This window comes from Trachemys scripta, chromosome 7, assembly GCF_013100865.1.
Source record: "Trachemys scripta elegans isolate TJP31775 chromosome 7, CAS_Tse_1.0, whole genome shotgun sequence".
NCBI lineage: Eukaryota > Metazoa > Chordata > Testudines > Emydidae > Trachemys > Trachemys scripta.
This window is the reverse complement of record NC_048304.1, coordinates 123,757,833-123,773,140: the sequence shown is the minus strand read 5'-3', so window position 1 is coordinate 123,773,140 and position 15,308 is coordinate 123,757,833. Positions and strand designations below refer to the sequence as shown.

Genomic DNA, 15,308 nt, shown 5'->3' with positions numbered 1-15,308 from the left:
ATGAAACTGCATTGTCTCTGCAGAATGTCACAGATGTCTCAAGAGTTATTAAAATATAAGTTGATCAACGCAGAGTCTGTGGTATCCAGGGAAACAGTTTGGAATCTTCATACAATTATTTGCAATATGGTGTTTACTATCTTGAAAGGTCTGTCAGTTTCCTCTCTTATTCCCCCACTGGAAAAATATAATAATTAAAAGGAGGAAGAGACATTCCTAGGTGAAATCCAAGGAGTTCACTTCCTCTGCAAGTGGAAATCACCGGGCGAAAGAATAAAGCTGGGCCGTGTTGTCCATTTGTTGAATCCAGTCTGTGCTTTTCTTTTGCACCAATGACCCAGGCGGCGGTGAGGGGGTTTGTTAAAGAAACGTCAAAGCTCCATTCCAAGGAAGGGAGAACTATTTAATTTTAAATGACCAGTCTAAAAAATGTATACGAAGAAACCAAAGGCCTGCACTGGCTGTGGACAGAATCCAGGGAAGATTTCCTCCATGGATTCTGAAAGGATGCCATGGGGCTAACAGATTTTTATTTTCTGGGAATAATTAAGGGAGCTCCTCATTGTTCATTGTCCGGTAATGGAGACTTTCGAAAGACAAAAAGGGAAATGCCTCTTTTATCTGAATAATCCTGCAGGTGATTGGAAGCTTCTTCTTTTTTTCCCCCCTCCCCTTCTTCCTGCCAACAGGATATTTGCTGACTCAGCACATTGGAAGTGTGGGGCTCTTGGGTGACAGCGTGTGGGGGTAGTTTCCTGTGGGGAAGAAGGATACTTCGCTCTGTGCTGGAGCTTGGGTGGCTCGTAACGCAGTGGGGGGGGAGACCACTGGGTCGTGGGCTCTATTCACAAGCAGAGGCGACGGAGGTGACGCTGGTGATCTTGGACGAGTCGTCGGACCAAGGCTGGAGGTTCTGGAGGGCGAAGAGGGAAGAGTTGTGGACACAGATGGGGTCTGCCTGGAGGGGCTGATTGATGCTTTTCTGGAAGGCCTCCTGCTGGAGCTGCATGAGGATACGGTTGGCTTGCTGTCTCTCGGCCTCCCTCTCCTCTGCAGTTTGTCGCCTGGGAGAAAACAATAATCATGAATGATTTATATCATGGTAGAGCTGCCTTGCCATGGTCAAGGCCTCACCGTGCCGGGCGCTGTACAGACATACAGTGAGAGACTCGTGGAAGGCCACAAAGCAGGGAATAATACGCATGTCTCCTAAGTCCCAGCCCAGGGCACTAGCCACTGGACCACACTGTCTTTCCATTACCCTCCTTAAGAAAAGGGAAAGTACCAAGCAAAATCCAAAGCTTCCTTTGTGGCCATGGGTGCAGGACATGTTCTGATCAAGGAAGCTATGAACTGTCCATAGGAGCAGAGAAGACTGAGGTGGAAGAGACCTAATTAAGTTAAATCTACCCCTCCCCCCAACCCATCCCCCTGGCCAATGCAGGATTGTTCCTAGTTCTCCGGGACTGTGCCCAGCCTACTGCAAATGACTGCAGCCAGGGACCTTGGGAAATTATTCCCGAGAGGTCCCAAGGAAAAGCCGACTTCCTTCACTCGCCCAGTGTCTGAGCTCCATTGGCAACAGCTTTGAGCAAAGTGACCAATTCCTCTGGTCTCCGGGAAGATCCCTTTTAGCACAGCACTCCCCCCAGCACGCACACACACACGGCCCCTTGCCTGGGTGCCCAGTTAGGCCCTTTGAAATAACTTTGGCCAAAACCTGAGCTCCTTTCCTTTCTCAGGCAAAACCCCATTCACTTCAGCAGGTGAGGATCTCAGGATAGAACCACGCAGAAAGTTCTGTTCCATATCTCCGGTTGTATACACTGCAGAGAGTGGAACACCAGGGTTGGTCTGATCTCTCCTGGAAACCATGTGGCCTACTGTGGATCTCAGGTTACAGTGTCTGTGGATGGGCTCAACTCACTATCCTTCCGGTTACTTTTCACTATGTTCCCCCCAGGGCTAGCCAGACAGAGAAAATCAAGCAGACAGCTGGAAGTTCACTGAGTGAAATGGAAACCAGGACTAGTCGGTCCTCACCCCATTGTGCCGCTTGGTTCCATGGCACTGTCTCCCCCCTTTGGAGTATCCGGCGTGGAAAGGACTATATATATATATGAATGAATCAAAGGCCCTGGGAAAACATGCACCACCCAGCTTAAGTTTTCCTGGTATATTAGGCCTTTGTGTTTTCCATATGAGGTCCAGAATGGCTCCCTTTAGGGGCTATCCGGGTATGAAAAGCAGAGGCATTTCGTCTGCCTATCCACCCTGTGTCGAAAATCAGCCAAGAAAAATTCTTTCCCTCTCTGCTTCGCTGGTGGTAATTACCAGATTTGTGGCCTTATCTGTCATTTTTTCTGGCTCTGTACTGAGCCGTCACACTTTGTAATGCATTGTTTTAAAATCAATGTATAATGAAACTCCTGTTTGTTTGGGTTTTCTTTTGCTATTGATCCCCTGAAAGGTTTCAGTTCATAACCCATTAGAGCTGGAAAAAAAAATAAGTTGCTGGGTTATCTGTGGGAAATTGGAGTCCTGCCGGCGGTAGAAAGTTCAGGGACTCCAAGCAGTTTCTCAGCTCAAATACAGTGGAATGTTATTGACAAGAGACACTGCATGTATATTTCACATCTACAAAGAGCATGAAATACACATTTTTTATCTGATCTCCTCTCTTTCCTCCCTGACCCACGCTGCTTAATTCATCCGGCATTATTTATTACGTAGCTGAGTCAATGTGTTATTTCATTCGGGAAAAGCAGTTCTGAGGCCCGGTTTTCATTAAAGACACGGCGTAAAATAAGTTTGGCTGGCACTAATTTCTTGACAACTGTCAGGTCATAGCTTCATGGGATCCGAGACAGCCCTGTAACCTTCTTCTCTGACTTCAAAACAACCACCACCACCAATACCTGCCGTGTTAAAACAGGACAAAATTCAACGTATGCAGCCAATTAGTTTCTGAATAAGAGGCAAGGAAAGAATTGCATAAATAATATACGAGTTTTCCTTCCACAGCAAATTTACTCTTGATGCATATTTAATACTGTTTTGACTTCATCGAGAAATGTAACGCAGCCGCCTTTATAATTAGTGGTAACAGATTATTAATTTCACACTGGGACATTATTCTCAGTTAACACAGTTCTCAGCAAAAAAAAAAAAAAAAAACATTTTTCAAACCCAGAGAGAAATAAATACCGCACGGTGTAAAAACACCAGGATCCAGGCAATTTATTTAAATATTGCAACGGAAGGACAACATATTAGTAATAATCATTTACTACAGCCCATTGCCTTAATTGCAAATATGTAAATTATGGAAGACCTCCCCCCAGCAGGAATATGAAGTGTCTAGCCAGGGGCCCTGCCCTACCCTGCTCCGATGGGAGATTTTCAGGGCGAGCAGGATCGCCCTAAAGGACACGGGACCGATCATATGGGATTTTTACCCGTGTGAGGCTTTAAAAATCGGACCCTATATCACTTTAGGCCCCGATCCAGCTCCCCTTCTACTCACCGAGCGCTTTCCCCATTGATTGCAATGGCTCAGGGTTGAACGTGCCCGAACGGGACTCGGTGACAGGGATTTGTTCCCTGTTAGGTGACGCGCTGGCAAATCGCACCGTTGCTGCCCTTTGGAAACGTCCTTTCGACCCCGTATCGATCTCATTCCCCTACAGTAACAGCCCCTTCCAGACCCCATCGCTCTGGGACTGGCCCTGACTTCACAGTTCGCTTCACTGTCCCCAGCAGGAGGCTCTGGGGTTAGAATTAAGTATATTAAGGCAATTACATGGTGTTTGCAACAACTGTCCGGGTACATACAACTCCGGCCATTGTCCCCTTTCGGATTCCCACTCCTATTCAATAACTTCCCATTGCAGAACTTGTAGACTGGCTGTTACATCAGAGCGCTAGCGCCCTGGTGACTTGTGGTTTATATATATTTTGTTTGCTTCACAGGATCAGAGAATGTGAGTCTATATTTAACTTTTTTTAAAAGTCACGTCTTTTCCGTTTCCCTTCTGGGGCCGCAAAAACTATTCCCTGGCAGTTGTGCAGTGAATACACCACTCTCCAGCGGCATGGTTGTGTAAGAGAGATTGAAGGCTATTCCATCAGCTACCAATTCCAATCCGAACTCCCGGAGTTGACAACATACAATAATTGACTTTAGACTCCTGGAGCTCGGAACACAGGAGGAGTTATTTCATAGGCGATGCGCTTTCATTAAACCTCGTGTATTTATTGAAACATCTGTCTTCCAATTCCTTTCGGCACATCCTAGCAAAAGCGGTTGTGTACAATTCTCGCGCTAAACGTTATATATAATCTCCTAGATTTGTCTCTTTTTACCCGACAACTCACCTCTATCTGTCTGTGGCATTTTCCCCATTAATGCTAGCAGAAATCTGACTTATAGCAAGGAAGGGAAAAATGGATTTTTAAACGCGTAGCGTTACTGTGCATGAAGGATTTTTAAAAGCAAATTGAGATCAACCTATTCTAAGTAAGAGCTGATCGCTTGTGGATTATAAATAGCGTTGTCCAACGTATACAAGATGATTTAAAAAAAAACCAAGCAGACGGTATATTTTGTTTTGCGGAGGACTTGAGGATGTAACCCTCTAGTCCTTTAAAAATCAAGTCAACAATACTTCAGAACTCCACATTAGAGATTTCAAACCATTCTCTGTAAAAACTTCCTTTTTAACAATGGTTATTGTCACACCCTTTCTTGGCTGGTACTGTACGTTGGAAGGTAAGTAAAGAAAACAAGATGGGTTTCATTTCTTAAATGGCCTTTGTGTAACTACAAAACCCCAATGGGATTTGTTCGAAGTTAGCCCCCTCGCTTTTAGCATATCCAGTCCCTTCAAAGACTTCCAAATCTACCCCCAGTTCATTTCCCCAGCACTTCCAGGACTGCTGGGGCTTTTCAAATAAACATCAACTCATATTGCTGTCTTTTTAGGGCACGGTACTGAAATCCACAATCCCTTATTACTAATCGAAATGTTCTGGTTGCTGGTGTGAAAATGAATAGCTCAATTCATACCCTCATGACACATGGGGAATGGCTTCTGGCAACATCCACTCCCTTTAGACACTCTGGAAAGAGTCCCTGACGGGAGACAATTCTATTCTATTGCCACGTGGCCCCGGACAAGAGTTTTTCTCCTTACGCCCCTCTACGCGAGCCGAATTAATTCAGAGAACGCTACATTTACAATCCCATAGACATGTAGGTACACACAGGCGCGTTTCGATCTGTACAAATAGTCATAACAGAAAAAATAAAACCGAACAAACACCCTCAAAGGCCATAGAGTCAAAATGACATGCTAGACATTTCCTTCTCCTCCGAAGTGTTTACAACTCCCCCAAACGCACCCCAAAGATGCCTGTTCACAGTAAAAATTGCCTCCCCATTGGGTAGCCTCATTTTTTTTAAATGAAACATCATTTTATTCGGGTTTTTCTCCTCCGGAAATGGTTTTCCATTATTATTGGCCCGTATTGTTCCCTGTATGAAACTACCAGGGCAGTTTTAAGCCAGTTGGAAGAGACGGGTTACCCTGAGACAGACTCCGGGGAAGATCATTAGCTGGTATAAATTGCCTTAGCTCTGGGGGGAGTAGAGAGAGTCGATCAGAAATCCACTCCCAAACAGTTGCATTGATTGTTGGTAGGCCATGATTATATATATGAAGGGGGCCTATTTTTCTCACAGGTCAGATGGACAGAACTGCTGGTGTTTGGGGACACCCGTCTCCTGCGTTTAATATCATATGTACTTTTTAAAGCACTAAACCCAAAGGATCCCTCCAAAGAGAGAGAGAAAACTGGTGTCGGAAACACCTCCCTGAACCAAAATCAACAAGGAGTCCTTGTGGCACCTTAGAGACAATAACAACAAGGAGTCTGGTGGCACCTTAAAGACTAACAGATTTATTTGGGCATAAGCTTTTGTGGGTAAAAACCTCACTTCTTCGGATGCATCTTTTGTAGATACAGACTAACAGGGCTACCCCCTGATACTTAGAGACAATCAAATTTAAGCTTATGCCCAAACAAATGTGTTAGTCTCTAAGGTGCCACGAGGTCTCCTGGTTGTTTTTGTTGATACAGACTAACGCGGCTGCCCCTCTGAAATCTTCCTGATCCAAGTTTCTCCACTTGTCCGGATCCCAACGGAGTCACCCGTTCTGTGTCCTGCATCTCCACTCCACTTCACTTCTGCTACAGCACGTGGCCAGGTCACTGATCCGGAGTGATCAGCGCTGACCAGCTCACCCAAGGGTAGACACCTCTCTCGGGCTGTGGGGTTTGAACGGACATCTCCGTGTGTGTGTCCCTCCCATCAGCGCTCATTTCAACCGAACCAATGCCTCGGGCGACCACAAAACTCCCTCTCTCGGGCTAAGCCCCCGGCTTTGCTGAACACAGCGGTGTCCCCTGTGCAATGCAGCCGGTCCTAGTGCCCAGAACCGCAGGCTCGGATTATTTTCACATTCAAACGGGCCTGGGAGTTTCCTCCAACGGGACAAAAGCTCCGATTCTGAAACCATTTAAAGGCCAGCGGCCTGCGAGGAGAGACCCAACCCCACACCCCGAGGGGGCAAACCTCAGTCACAAACACACAGATCAACACCCGGGGCATAGCCCCGAGCGGTGCCTGCGTGGTAATAACCACACCGACGCGCAATAACACAACGCACACCAGACAATGCACAGAGAGGCACGTCCTAAAGGAAGCAAACCCCAGACACTGGGCAAAGACAATAGACACAATCACACACCCGACCAAATACCCCCCGTCAGACAAAGAGCGCGCGCACACACACACACACCCAGAGGAGGGTTTTGCTTCTCACCTCCATTTTGTCCTCCTGTTCTGGAACCAGGTCTTTACCTGGGCATCTGTCATCTTGAGGGCCTTGGCCAGGGCGGCCCGCTCGGCCGAGGCCAGGTACTTCTGCCGGTGGAACCGCTTCTCCAGCTCGCAGATCTGCAGCCGGGTGAAAGATGTCCGGGGTTTCTTTTTCTTGGGCGGCGTCCGATTCTGGTAGGGGTGACCTATACGGCGTGTTACAGTGAAGGGTGAGAGGGCCACTGGGGTGGGAGACGGAGCGAGGGGTGGGGGTGAGGGGGGCAAAGAAGCAAGCAGCAAAATATCAGGAGGGGTCCACAAGCCATAGCAGAGACAGACACAGAGAGAGAAGGTGAGGCCAGTGGGGCAGAGCCGGGCCGGGGGTGCGGGGGGGGGGGGTTACCAGGGCCCATGCTGCCCTGAACTAAAGCTGCTAATTGCATGCTGCAAAGCACCCCCCCCCCCCCGCCCAACCTTCCCCAGCAATAAACACCCTCTCTGCCAGGGCCTGATCAGACACAAACAGCCCTCAGCCCAGAACCCTACCACGGCACACTCGGCTCTCACTCTGGGGCTGGGGGGGGTTAGTAATGCGCGGTGGGACGATGCCTGGTGTTGCTGGAAGAGCCCAAACAGACCGGGAAAGGCCCCACCGGGGCGGGGGGTGGGTGAACAGTGATCAATTCGCTGCAGCACCCAGGGGTGCCCACCCGGAGGTAGTTCAGGGGCACGGTTTGCCTGTCATCGCGACGAGGAGCGTGGGCAGTTTCTCAAACTAGGGAACTTGATTGACTCGGTCAGTCCAGACGCTCAGAGAGCTGCCTTGGGAAGAAGTCGGTGTCAGAAGCGTGTTTCAAATACAGCTCTGTGCGTTTGTTTATTTCATGTAAAGAGGAAAACTCCCCCCTCCCCCCCCGAGAAAGTTCCTGGATTGCTCCGAATGTGACAAATCCGATTAATGGCATTAGCAACACAAACACGGGCTACTGGGTTAAGAAAGCGAAGGGGGGGGGGCGATTCTTTGTGAAATGAATCATCTCTCGGAAATTGACAGATTTCCACAATTCAGATTTGCTTTAGTCCTTGGTGTATATATGAAGGTGATCTTTTGTCTGTTTTTTGTTTGTTTGGTTGGTTTTGTTAAATCCTTTTGGTCGCGCTGTTTAATCCAATTAATAAAGTATCTGCCATAACTGATCATCTATTTGCCCTGAATTAGGACTGACCCTCCCACAGAATTCTCTTTAAACATGAATATCCGACCTCGTCCTGATGTAACGTTAAGTTTACAATCTGATCCCGCACCGACTTCCACGGAGCACAAACGCGTGTTTACTTCCCCCCCTTTCTCACTATATTCAGCCGCGGGAATCGCTGGAGTGGAGCGAAATCATTTCGATGGGAGGCTCATAAATGCAGAAACGGCTCCTGGAATTAGCTTTGCTGTTTATTCAATTGTAGCAGTTTTTATTAGTTGCGGAATAACACCTCTAGGCCTGCTCTGAAGCGAGGTACTAGGGTATCGCCCATTCCACAGAGAAGCTAGAAAAATACTATTATTGGAGCGATCTAAAATGTCTTCTGTCTACCTATATTTCCGTCTACTTCTCGGCAGAGCCTCTTACCCCTCTCGCTCGCTATTAGAACTAAACTCCCGTTTTGACCGTCCCTTTCCGAGACAGCGCAGAGAAACGTACGCCCTACTCCCTGTTCCGGCACAACCAGAACCAGGCTGGGACGGAATGGAAAAATACAGGCCCCTAAATCTTTTAGAGCACCTAGACGGTCCTGAAGCTAAACAGTACCTTCCTTCCACACCGCAGAGGAAACTCGGATGAGAGGGGAACATTTGCTGTAAATTTAAGGCAAAACGGCCTTTTGTGATAGTTGCCTAATTAGGATCTATCATGCATTTAACTCCCCTCCCCCGCCCCATTACTACTCATAGATCTGCGACATGGGTTAATATCTAGTGGCCAGAGCACATGGCAAAGAGTTATCCCAGTGCAAACGGTACAGTACACCCCCCGATGGAATCATCTGTCCCCCGTTTCTAACCGTTAGACATTCTCCGTCTTTAAACTCATCGAATTGCCGAGTTTAACACTCAGCAGTAATAATAACTAATAATACTACGGGAGGGGTTTTGTCTCTGGGAAGCCCTTGTGTATTGCGTTTCTCCACGGGCATTTCTAGGTGCAGTCATCGGTCTTTAACCAGCCTAATTCTCCACCTCTTGCAGTTATCGTTTATTATATCCCCTGGTTCCCACTCAGGGAAAAGTTCCACTTGTGGCCAGGAGAGTTTGGCCCGTGTAATAGAGTAATAAAGGTCAAATATGGCCTGTCATCCGAGGATCTCCAAGCGCTCTGGAAACAATGATTAAATTAAGCCTTATTCCCCCTGGGAGGTAGATAAAGACTTCGTTCGTTTGTATTTTTAATTATATGAGTAAATTGGTATCAGATCAAAATTAGATTTAAAAATAATCCCTCCAGTGGATCACACTGGAAAGTATAAATTAACCAGGAACTGCTTTAAAGGGGACGGATTGTTCCCATTTTATAATTTCTCTGCCGTTTCAACACACTCAGTTTGGTGGGGGATTCGCTGCCCGGTTCACACCCGAACAGTCCTCCCGCCGCCCACTAGACACCGCTTTGGGTCTGGGGGGTAAACAACTGAATCCGAAAGCGAAGCGAAGGAGCACCCCTTCAATCTATTGCTCGGCCCTGCCGGCGGAAGCCGCGTTGTCTGTTCATTATTATATGATGCATTCGCCTCGCTTGGGAACTGCAACAACACAGTTTCGCCGAGGAAATTAACATTGACCCGTAATCTTCACTGAAGAAAAACGAGGACAAAAACTTGTTAAAAATCCTAGACACGTGAACTTCCTTTTGGAGCCTCGACATCATTAAATGAGAGAACTCCAGTTCCCTCCTCTCTGTGCTTCCCTGTTATTAGAGCCAACAAATGAACGATCCTTCCCGCAGTTATGTGCCTGCATTAAACCCTCAATTTAAACACAAATCCGCGCGTAGCCTTCTCCTTCCGTGCGAAGTTACGGATAAAAACAAACAAACAATCGATTCTTTTCCGAACCAAGCCCCCCTGAACATCTGAGCCTGCACAAACTTTTGCAACTATTTTAGGGGCGAGTTTAAAGGAATTAAATGTCGCCTCCATTGTTAATTTACTGTTATTATTAGACCCTAACTGCTCTCTTAGTCAAATCCAATCTGTACTAATGACGGATTCATTTCTAAACCCCGCTCTCCCTTGGCTATCTTCGCACCCAATAGCCAAACTGCACTTGGGGACTGGTCCCAACCCCCCGTAATTAATAAATAATCCCGTGCAGGCGGATTCACCACCGGGATCACGGATTGCGGGCCATCTTTTGATTTTAGCCGAGCTCTGGTCAAGTGTAGGTAGTCTCTTGGTCTATCCAAGGCCCTGATCAAGAGTCTTGGTGGTTTTGGTCTTTTGGCCTCGAGATGAAAACCTTGTCTTTGCTTCTGGGACCTTGAAGTGAAAAAATTCTCTTTCCTCCTCGGCCTCATTACTGTCTGCCTCAGGGGCTGGCCCGGGACTAATTCTCTGTAGGGCTTTGCCTCGCTGTGCCCATTGCCCGGAACCTGTAGAGCGGGATCAGGGTCTTGGTGACCACCCCGGAATCAATGGATCCCCCGGCCAATCCCGGCCGCTTGCAAAGGGCAGCGAGGGGAGGCCAGGGGACAGCTCTGTCGGTCGCGGCGGGGAGGGGACCTGCCAGAGGTGGGCCAGGCAGAGCGGTGGTGGGGACCGGGCAGACAGGCAGGCGAGCGCGCTGGGAGCCGGGACGGGACTCACCTGTGAACCTGTCTTTCGTGTATCGCCTGTTGCTCTCCATCCAGGGGAAAGTGAGTCCCGTGAGGTTGTTCATGGTGTTCACCGAGGGCACGGTGGGCATCCCGGTGGAGAGGGGCTGGTGCCCCCCGCCAGCCAGCGGCCTGTGCGCCGGCACCCGGATCACGCCCCCCGCCGAGCTCAGGCCGTTCCCGTTCATGGCCACCCCCATGTTGACGTTGTAGGAGCCCGGCAGGGAAGCCATGCTGCAGGCGCCCGGGTAAGCCCCGGCCGAGCCGCCGTTCGCCCCGTAGCTGCCCGTCATGGTGTTGTAGGCGCTGCTGACGATGCAGCTCAAGCCGTAGTCGGAGGAGTCTTGCAGCCGGGAGCCGGAGATCATGCAGCTGCCTTGGTCCGGGTTGTTGAGGATCTGGTCGATTCCAAAGCTGATGGGCTCGGCGTGGTTCTGGTGGAGGTGGTGAGCCCCTATGTGATCCATGCTGCCGCTCCTAATCCCCCTACACAACAGAAAAGGTGGGGCCCCTGCTCCAGGCCAGGGCCGGCTCAGGGAAGAGATTTACACCGCGTGCCGCTCCGGTTTCGCTTCGCTTCTCCCCAAAGCCTCCGAGGAGGCTGGAAGTGGGGGGAAAAGACGGGCTGGAAAGAAGCGAGAGCGGAGATTTGGGAGAGAATGGGTGAGTGCGAGCGCGCGTCTGGACTCTGCCTCGGCGGCGAGGGCATCAATCATGTTACCAAAAGGCCTGCTGCTTCTAGGCCCTGGGTCTCCATTGGCTGGATCCTGAGAGCAGCTGAGTGAATGACAGTCAGGGAAGAGAGAGAGAGAGAGAGAGAGAGAGAGAGGAGAAAAGGAGTTTCGTTCAGAGCCCAAAAAACCCAGGCTAGCCAGAGCCTTATAAAGTCAAGTCACCCCAGCTAAGGCGCAAAGGAGGCAGCCTGCAACTGCCGGCCGTTTCTTTGTGCAATCGACTAGCTCACGTTTTCTCTAAGCATCCACAGACCCCCGCCCCCCCCCCTCTCTGGTGTAGTTCTCGTCCCTCCCACCCAGCCCTGGGAGAGGGTCACGGACACGCGGGCCTTTCCGCCACCACGTGAAACCGCCGCAGGTATTTCGCTGCCATTGTGCAAAGCACCTCGTGCCCAGCCCAAGAAGGTAAAAGCTTAAACGGCGCTGGAGTTGCAATGGCTGGGCGAGAAGGGCCGGGGGGCTCCTTTCTTCTTCCAAAGTCTGAGGAGCGGAGGGGGCAGAAATATGTAAAACGGCGCGATCTCGTGCCTGGATCGCTGTCCCTGTAGACACCCGCTCTCCAGTATTGTAGTCGGTGTTTAGATTTTCATATAGAAATCTGCTGTTGTTTGTAGAAATCTAAATACAGAACAAAATATTCGGCAGAAGACTTACAGAGGAGATAGATGGATAGATAGAGGGGGTGGATGGGGATAGATGGATAGATAGAGGGGGTGGATGGGGATAGATAGATAGATAGAGGGGGTGGATGGGAATAGATTTGTTCTTGGAAATCTACATACATAATACAATATGAGAGCGGATGTACAGAGGATATATATACTATCATGTGTCGTTTGTATACATAGAAATAAATAATTTATGTTATATGTAAAATGTTTATCTCGGGCACCCACGATTTACTGTAGAAGTGGCTCGCCTTTCCCGTCTGTAACTAAATTATCAATCCGATTATATTTACATCCTAACCATTACCCCGGGACTCCCAGCTGGGACCCTGCGGAGTGAGGGGTAATAGAAAGATTTCTATTATTGGATACATGAAGATGGACCCCAAACCAATGCTCCCTTGATTTGAGTGCATCAGTCAGATGTGCCAACCTCTGCGAATAACCCAAAGAGGGGGACACAGCTAAACCCCACTGGGCTTGTGCTGACTATGGGGGTCGCTTGAAGGCTGCTTTACAGAGACTGTAAGTGCCGCCACACGGGGAGGTGGGAGAGCGAGTTCTGGAGCACGTGTGTAAGTAGTTCAACGCGAGTGCCCTGTTTGGGTCGAGGCTGCTCCCCTGAGCTCACGCAGAGACAGCTCCAGCGGGCTAAACTCTCTGCAGCCAGCCAGAGGCGTCCGCCAGCGGTTCCCTGAGCATTTTTAAAGCCATTCTGTCCCCAGGCTGCTCCCGACCTGCTCGCTGGCCAAGCTCAACAATCCCCGGCTTTCGTATGAGCCAGGAAAGGGGCCCAGGCTTTTTTGCATTTTCCGAAGCGCCTCTCTGCAGCCGGCTAGTCCCGGGCCATCTGCCTCCTACCCCAGCGCCTGCTCATCGGCAGCGAGCTGCGTCAGGGGGTAATTGTAATGGGACTGGACGTGTAGGCCCACGGAGCGCGTGTTATTAACGTGGCCGTCCCAAGCCGGGGATCTCCGCACTCGAAGGGCTCCACCCTGGAGCCCCTTTGGACACCAGCTGTCAGCTCCCAGCGGCTGGGATCTCCGCAGCTCGAGAGAGGGGTTTTCAGACCCTGGCTTCTCCCGGGGCCAGTTGCTGTGAGTTGAGTCTTGTCCGTGTGACGGTCCCGCTTGGCCAAGGGACGTTGAGTTTGCTTTTCCGGGCAGCAGATCTCATCAGCCTGGCTACAGACTCGCCCCTGGGCTCGGGATGTCTATTGGGTTGAAATGGCCCGCGCGCAAAGTAAGACCCCGTTGCGCTAAAGCCAGGTAAAACTCCACGCAGCACCCCCGGGTGCAATGATTGTGTCTCTCGCCCACACAGAATTAGTCCCTCACACACACACCAGCGGACCGTTGCACCGAAACACAAACTCCAACACAACTTTTTTCCCCAAACAGAGAGAAGATCACGGGTAGGACAGCTTCCAAATGGGACAGGAGCGGTCCTCCGCGTTAGGAACCTTAAAAAAATTACCCCAGTCAGTTCTGCGCCACCGCCAATTCATCAGAGACAGTAGGGCCTGATTGATGGATTGATTTTTGTAAAGTATAATTCACTACAGACGTTGAGATGCTTTCCCTTAATGGCACAGGCACAAACCTGCATTGTTCCTGACGCACAAACATGCATTGTCCCTAACGCACACCCCATCCAAATACTCTTCCGCTTGGATGAGTAGGGAGGAAACTATTTGCAGTCAGAATTACTGGGCCCTGCTCTTAATCCCATTGCAGTCTATAGGAGTATTACCTTGGATGGTAAATCCTGACTCTCTCTGGTGTGTGTGTGTGTGTGTGTGTGTGTGTGTGTAATAAATTGCCCGGGGGGGGGGGACTTCATAGTCTCTTCACCAGCCCTCTGCCCACAATCCCTCGGATATCAAAACTCTGAGCGTCTTTCAAATAGCCCCTATTTGTACCACTTGCAAACTAACCTCCCATACAAAGACACACACCCCTTTGTGTCCAGATGTGGCATTCCCCCTAAAATATCGCAGCCGACCCACTGTCCTGTGCATTCTGGGGCGGGGACAGCTTCAAACTTTGATATGGCCCAAACCAGCAGGGCGAAACCACCGTGTTACCCCATAAAAGAGGGGGGGGGAGACCTGCCCCTAGAGTGCGCACATCTTGATATGCAGAAAACACTGTTTAGAACCTTTTTAGAAGTGGTTTTTGTTTTGTTTTTGTTTGAGTATTGCGGGTATTTTTCTCTCTCTCCCAGTTGCTCCCTACAGTGAGACTCCTGGGGATCCGGCAAGTAGCCGGGGGAAGGAAAAAGAAGGTAAAGAGAGTGCTAACCATACCGAGTGTTTGCACAGTGACTTTTCTGTCCAAGAGGTGGCATAACCCGACCCCAAGTTCTAACGAGGTCCCGGGGAAGGGTGGACTCGGCATGTCCATCAGCAGGGTGGGAAGTGTTACACTCAGGGCTACTGCTACTGGCATCTCCGTGGGATTATTTTTTTAATCTGCTCTGGCAGCCCATAACCCTGGCCATGTCTGAGGGGGGCCTCGCCACCGCTGGCCAGGTCCTGGTGACCTCCGGCTTGGATCACGGCTCCATGGACCTGACCCAAAGCCCATTGAGATCAATGGGAATTTTTCCACTGGCTTCGGCAGGCTTTGGCCCCTCTGGAGAGCTATAATCAGATGCTCTGGCTGGGCGAGAAGAAGGGAAGCATCTTTGAGTCTCTGTGGATTGATTGCCAGTTACACACCCAACTGCTTCCCTCCTTGGGGCTGGGTTTTGCCCTAGAATTCATTGAGTCCGAGGCCCCAGATTTCACCCGGTGCTGCTGGAGTCGAGGCAAGATGCGAGCTCCATCTGTTCTCAGCGAGGCCTTTTTTGCTTGGAGCAGGGTGGGTGTTGGGTCGCTTCGGGTGCAAGGCGCAGGCCGGGTGGTGTGTGAGTGAGTCCCGTAGGTTCTGTTAGCCCTGGCGAGTTGATTTAGCGCGGCGCTTCGGGTTTGCCCTCGCACTCCGAGACAGTGGGATGGTGGAGATTGAAATTGGGGTTAACGTTTTCTTTCCATACCTCCCCCCCCAAAAAATGTTTTCAGTGATTTCCCCCCATCCCTTCATGATGGAGGGAAAAAAACTGACTTAAAAAAAAACCCATCGACTCTAGTACTGGGAGTATTCATAAAACGGGGTGG

General features: G+C 49.9%; 1 protein-coding gene across 1 annotated transcript; it reads right to left on the bottom strand.

Moving 5' to 3' along the window:
- Positions 1–841: 841 nt before the first annotated feature.
- On the bottom strand, positions 842–11,213 carry TLX1 (T cell leukemia homeobox 1). Its single transcript, XM_034777429.1, has 3 exons — positions 10,739–11,213; positions 6,888–7,089; positions 842–1,064 (listed from the first exon to the last, which is right to left on the bottom strand). The coding sequence occupies exons 1-3, from the start codon at positions 11,211–11,213 to the stop codon at positions 842–844; spliced, it is 900 nt and encodes a 299-aa protein (XP_034633320.1).
- Between the last annotated feature and the right edge of the window lie 4,095 nt (positions 11,214–15,308).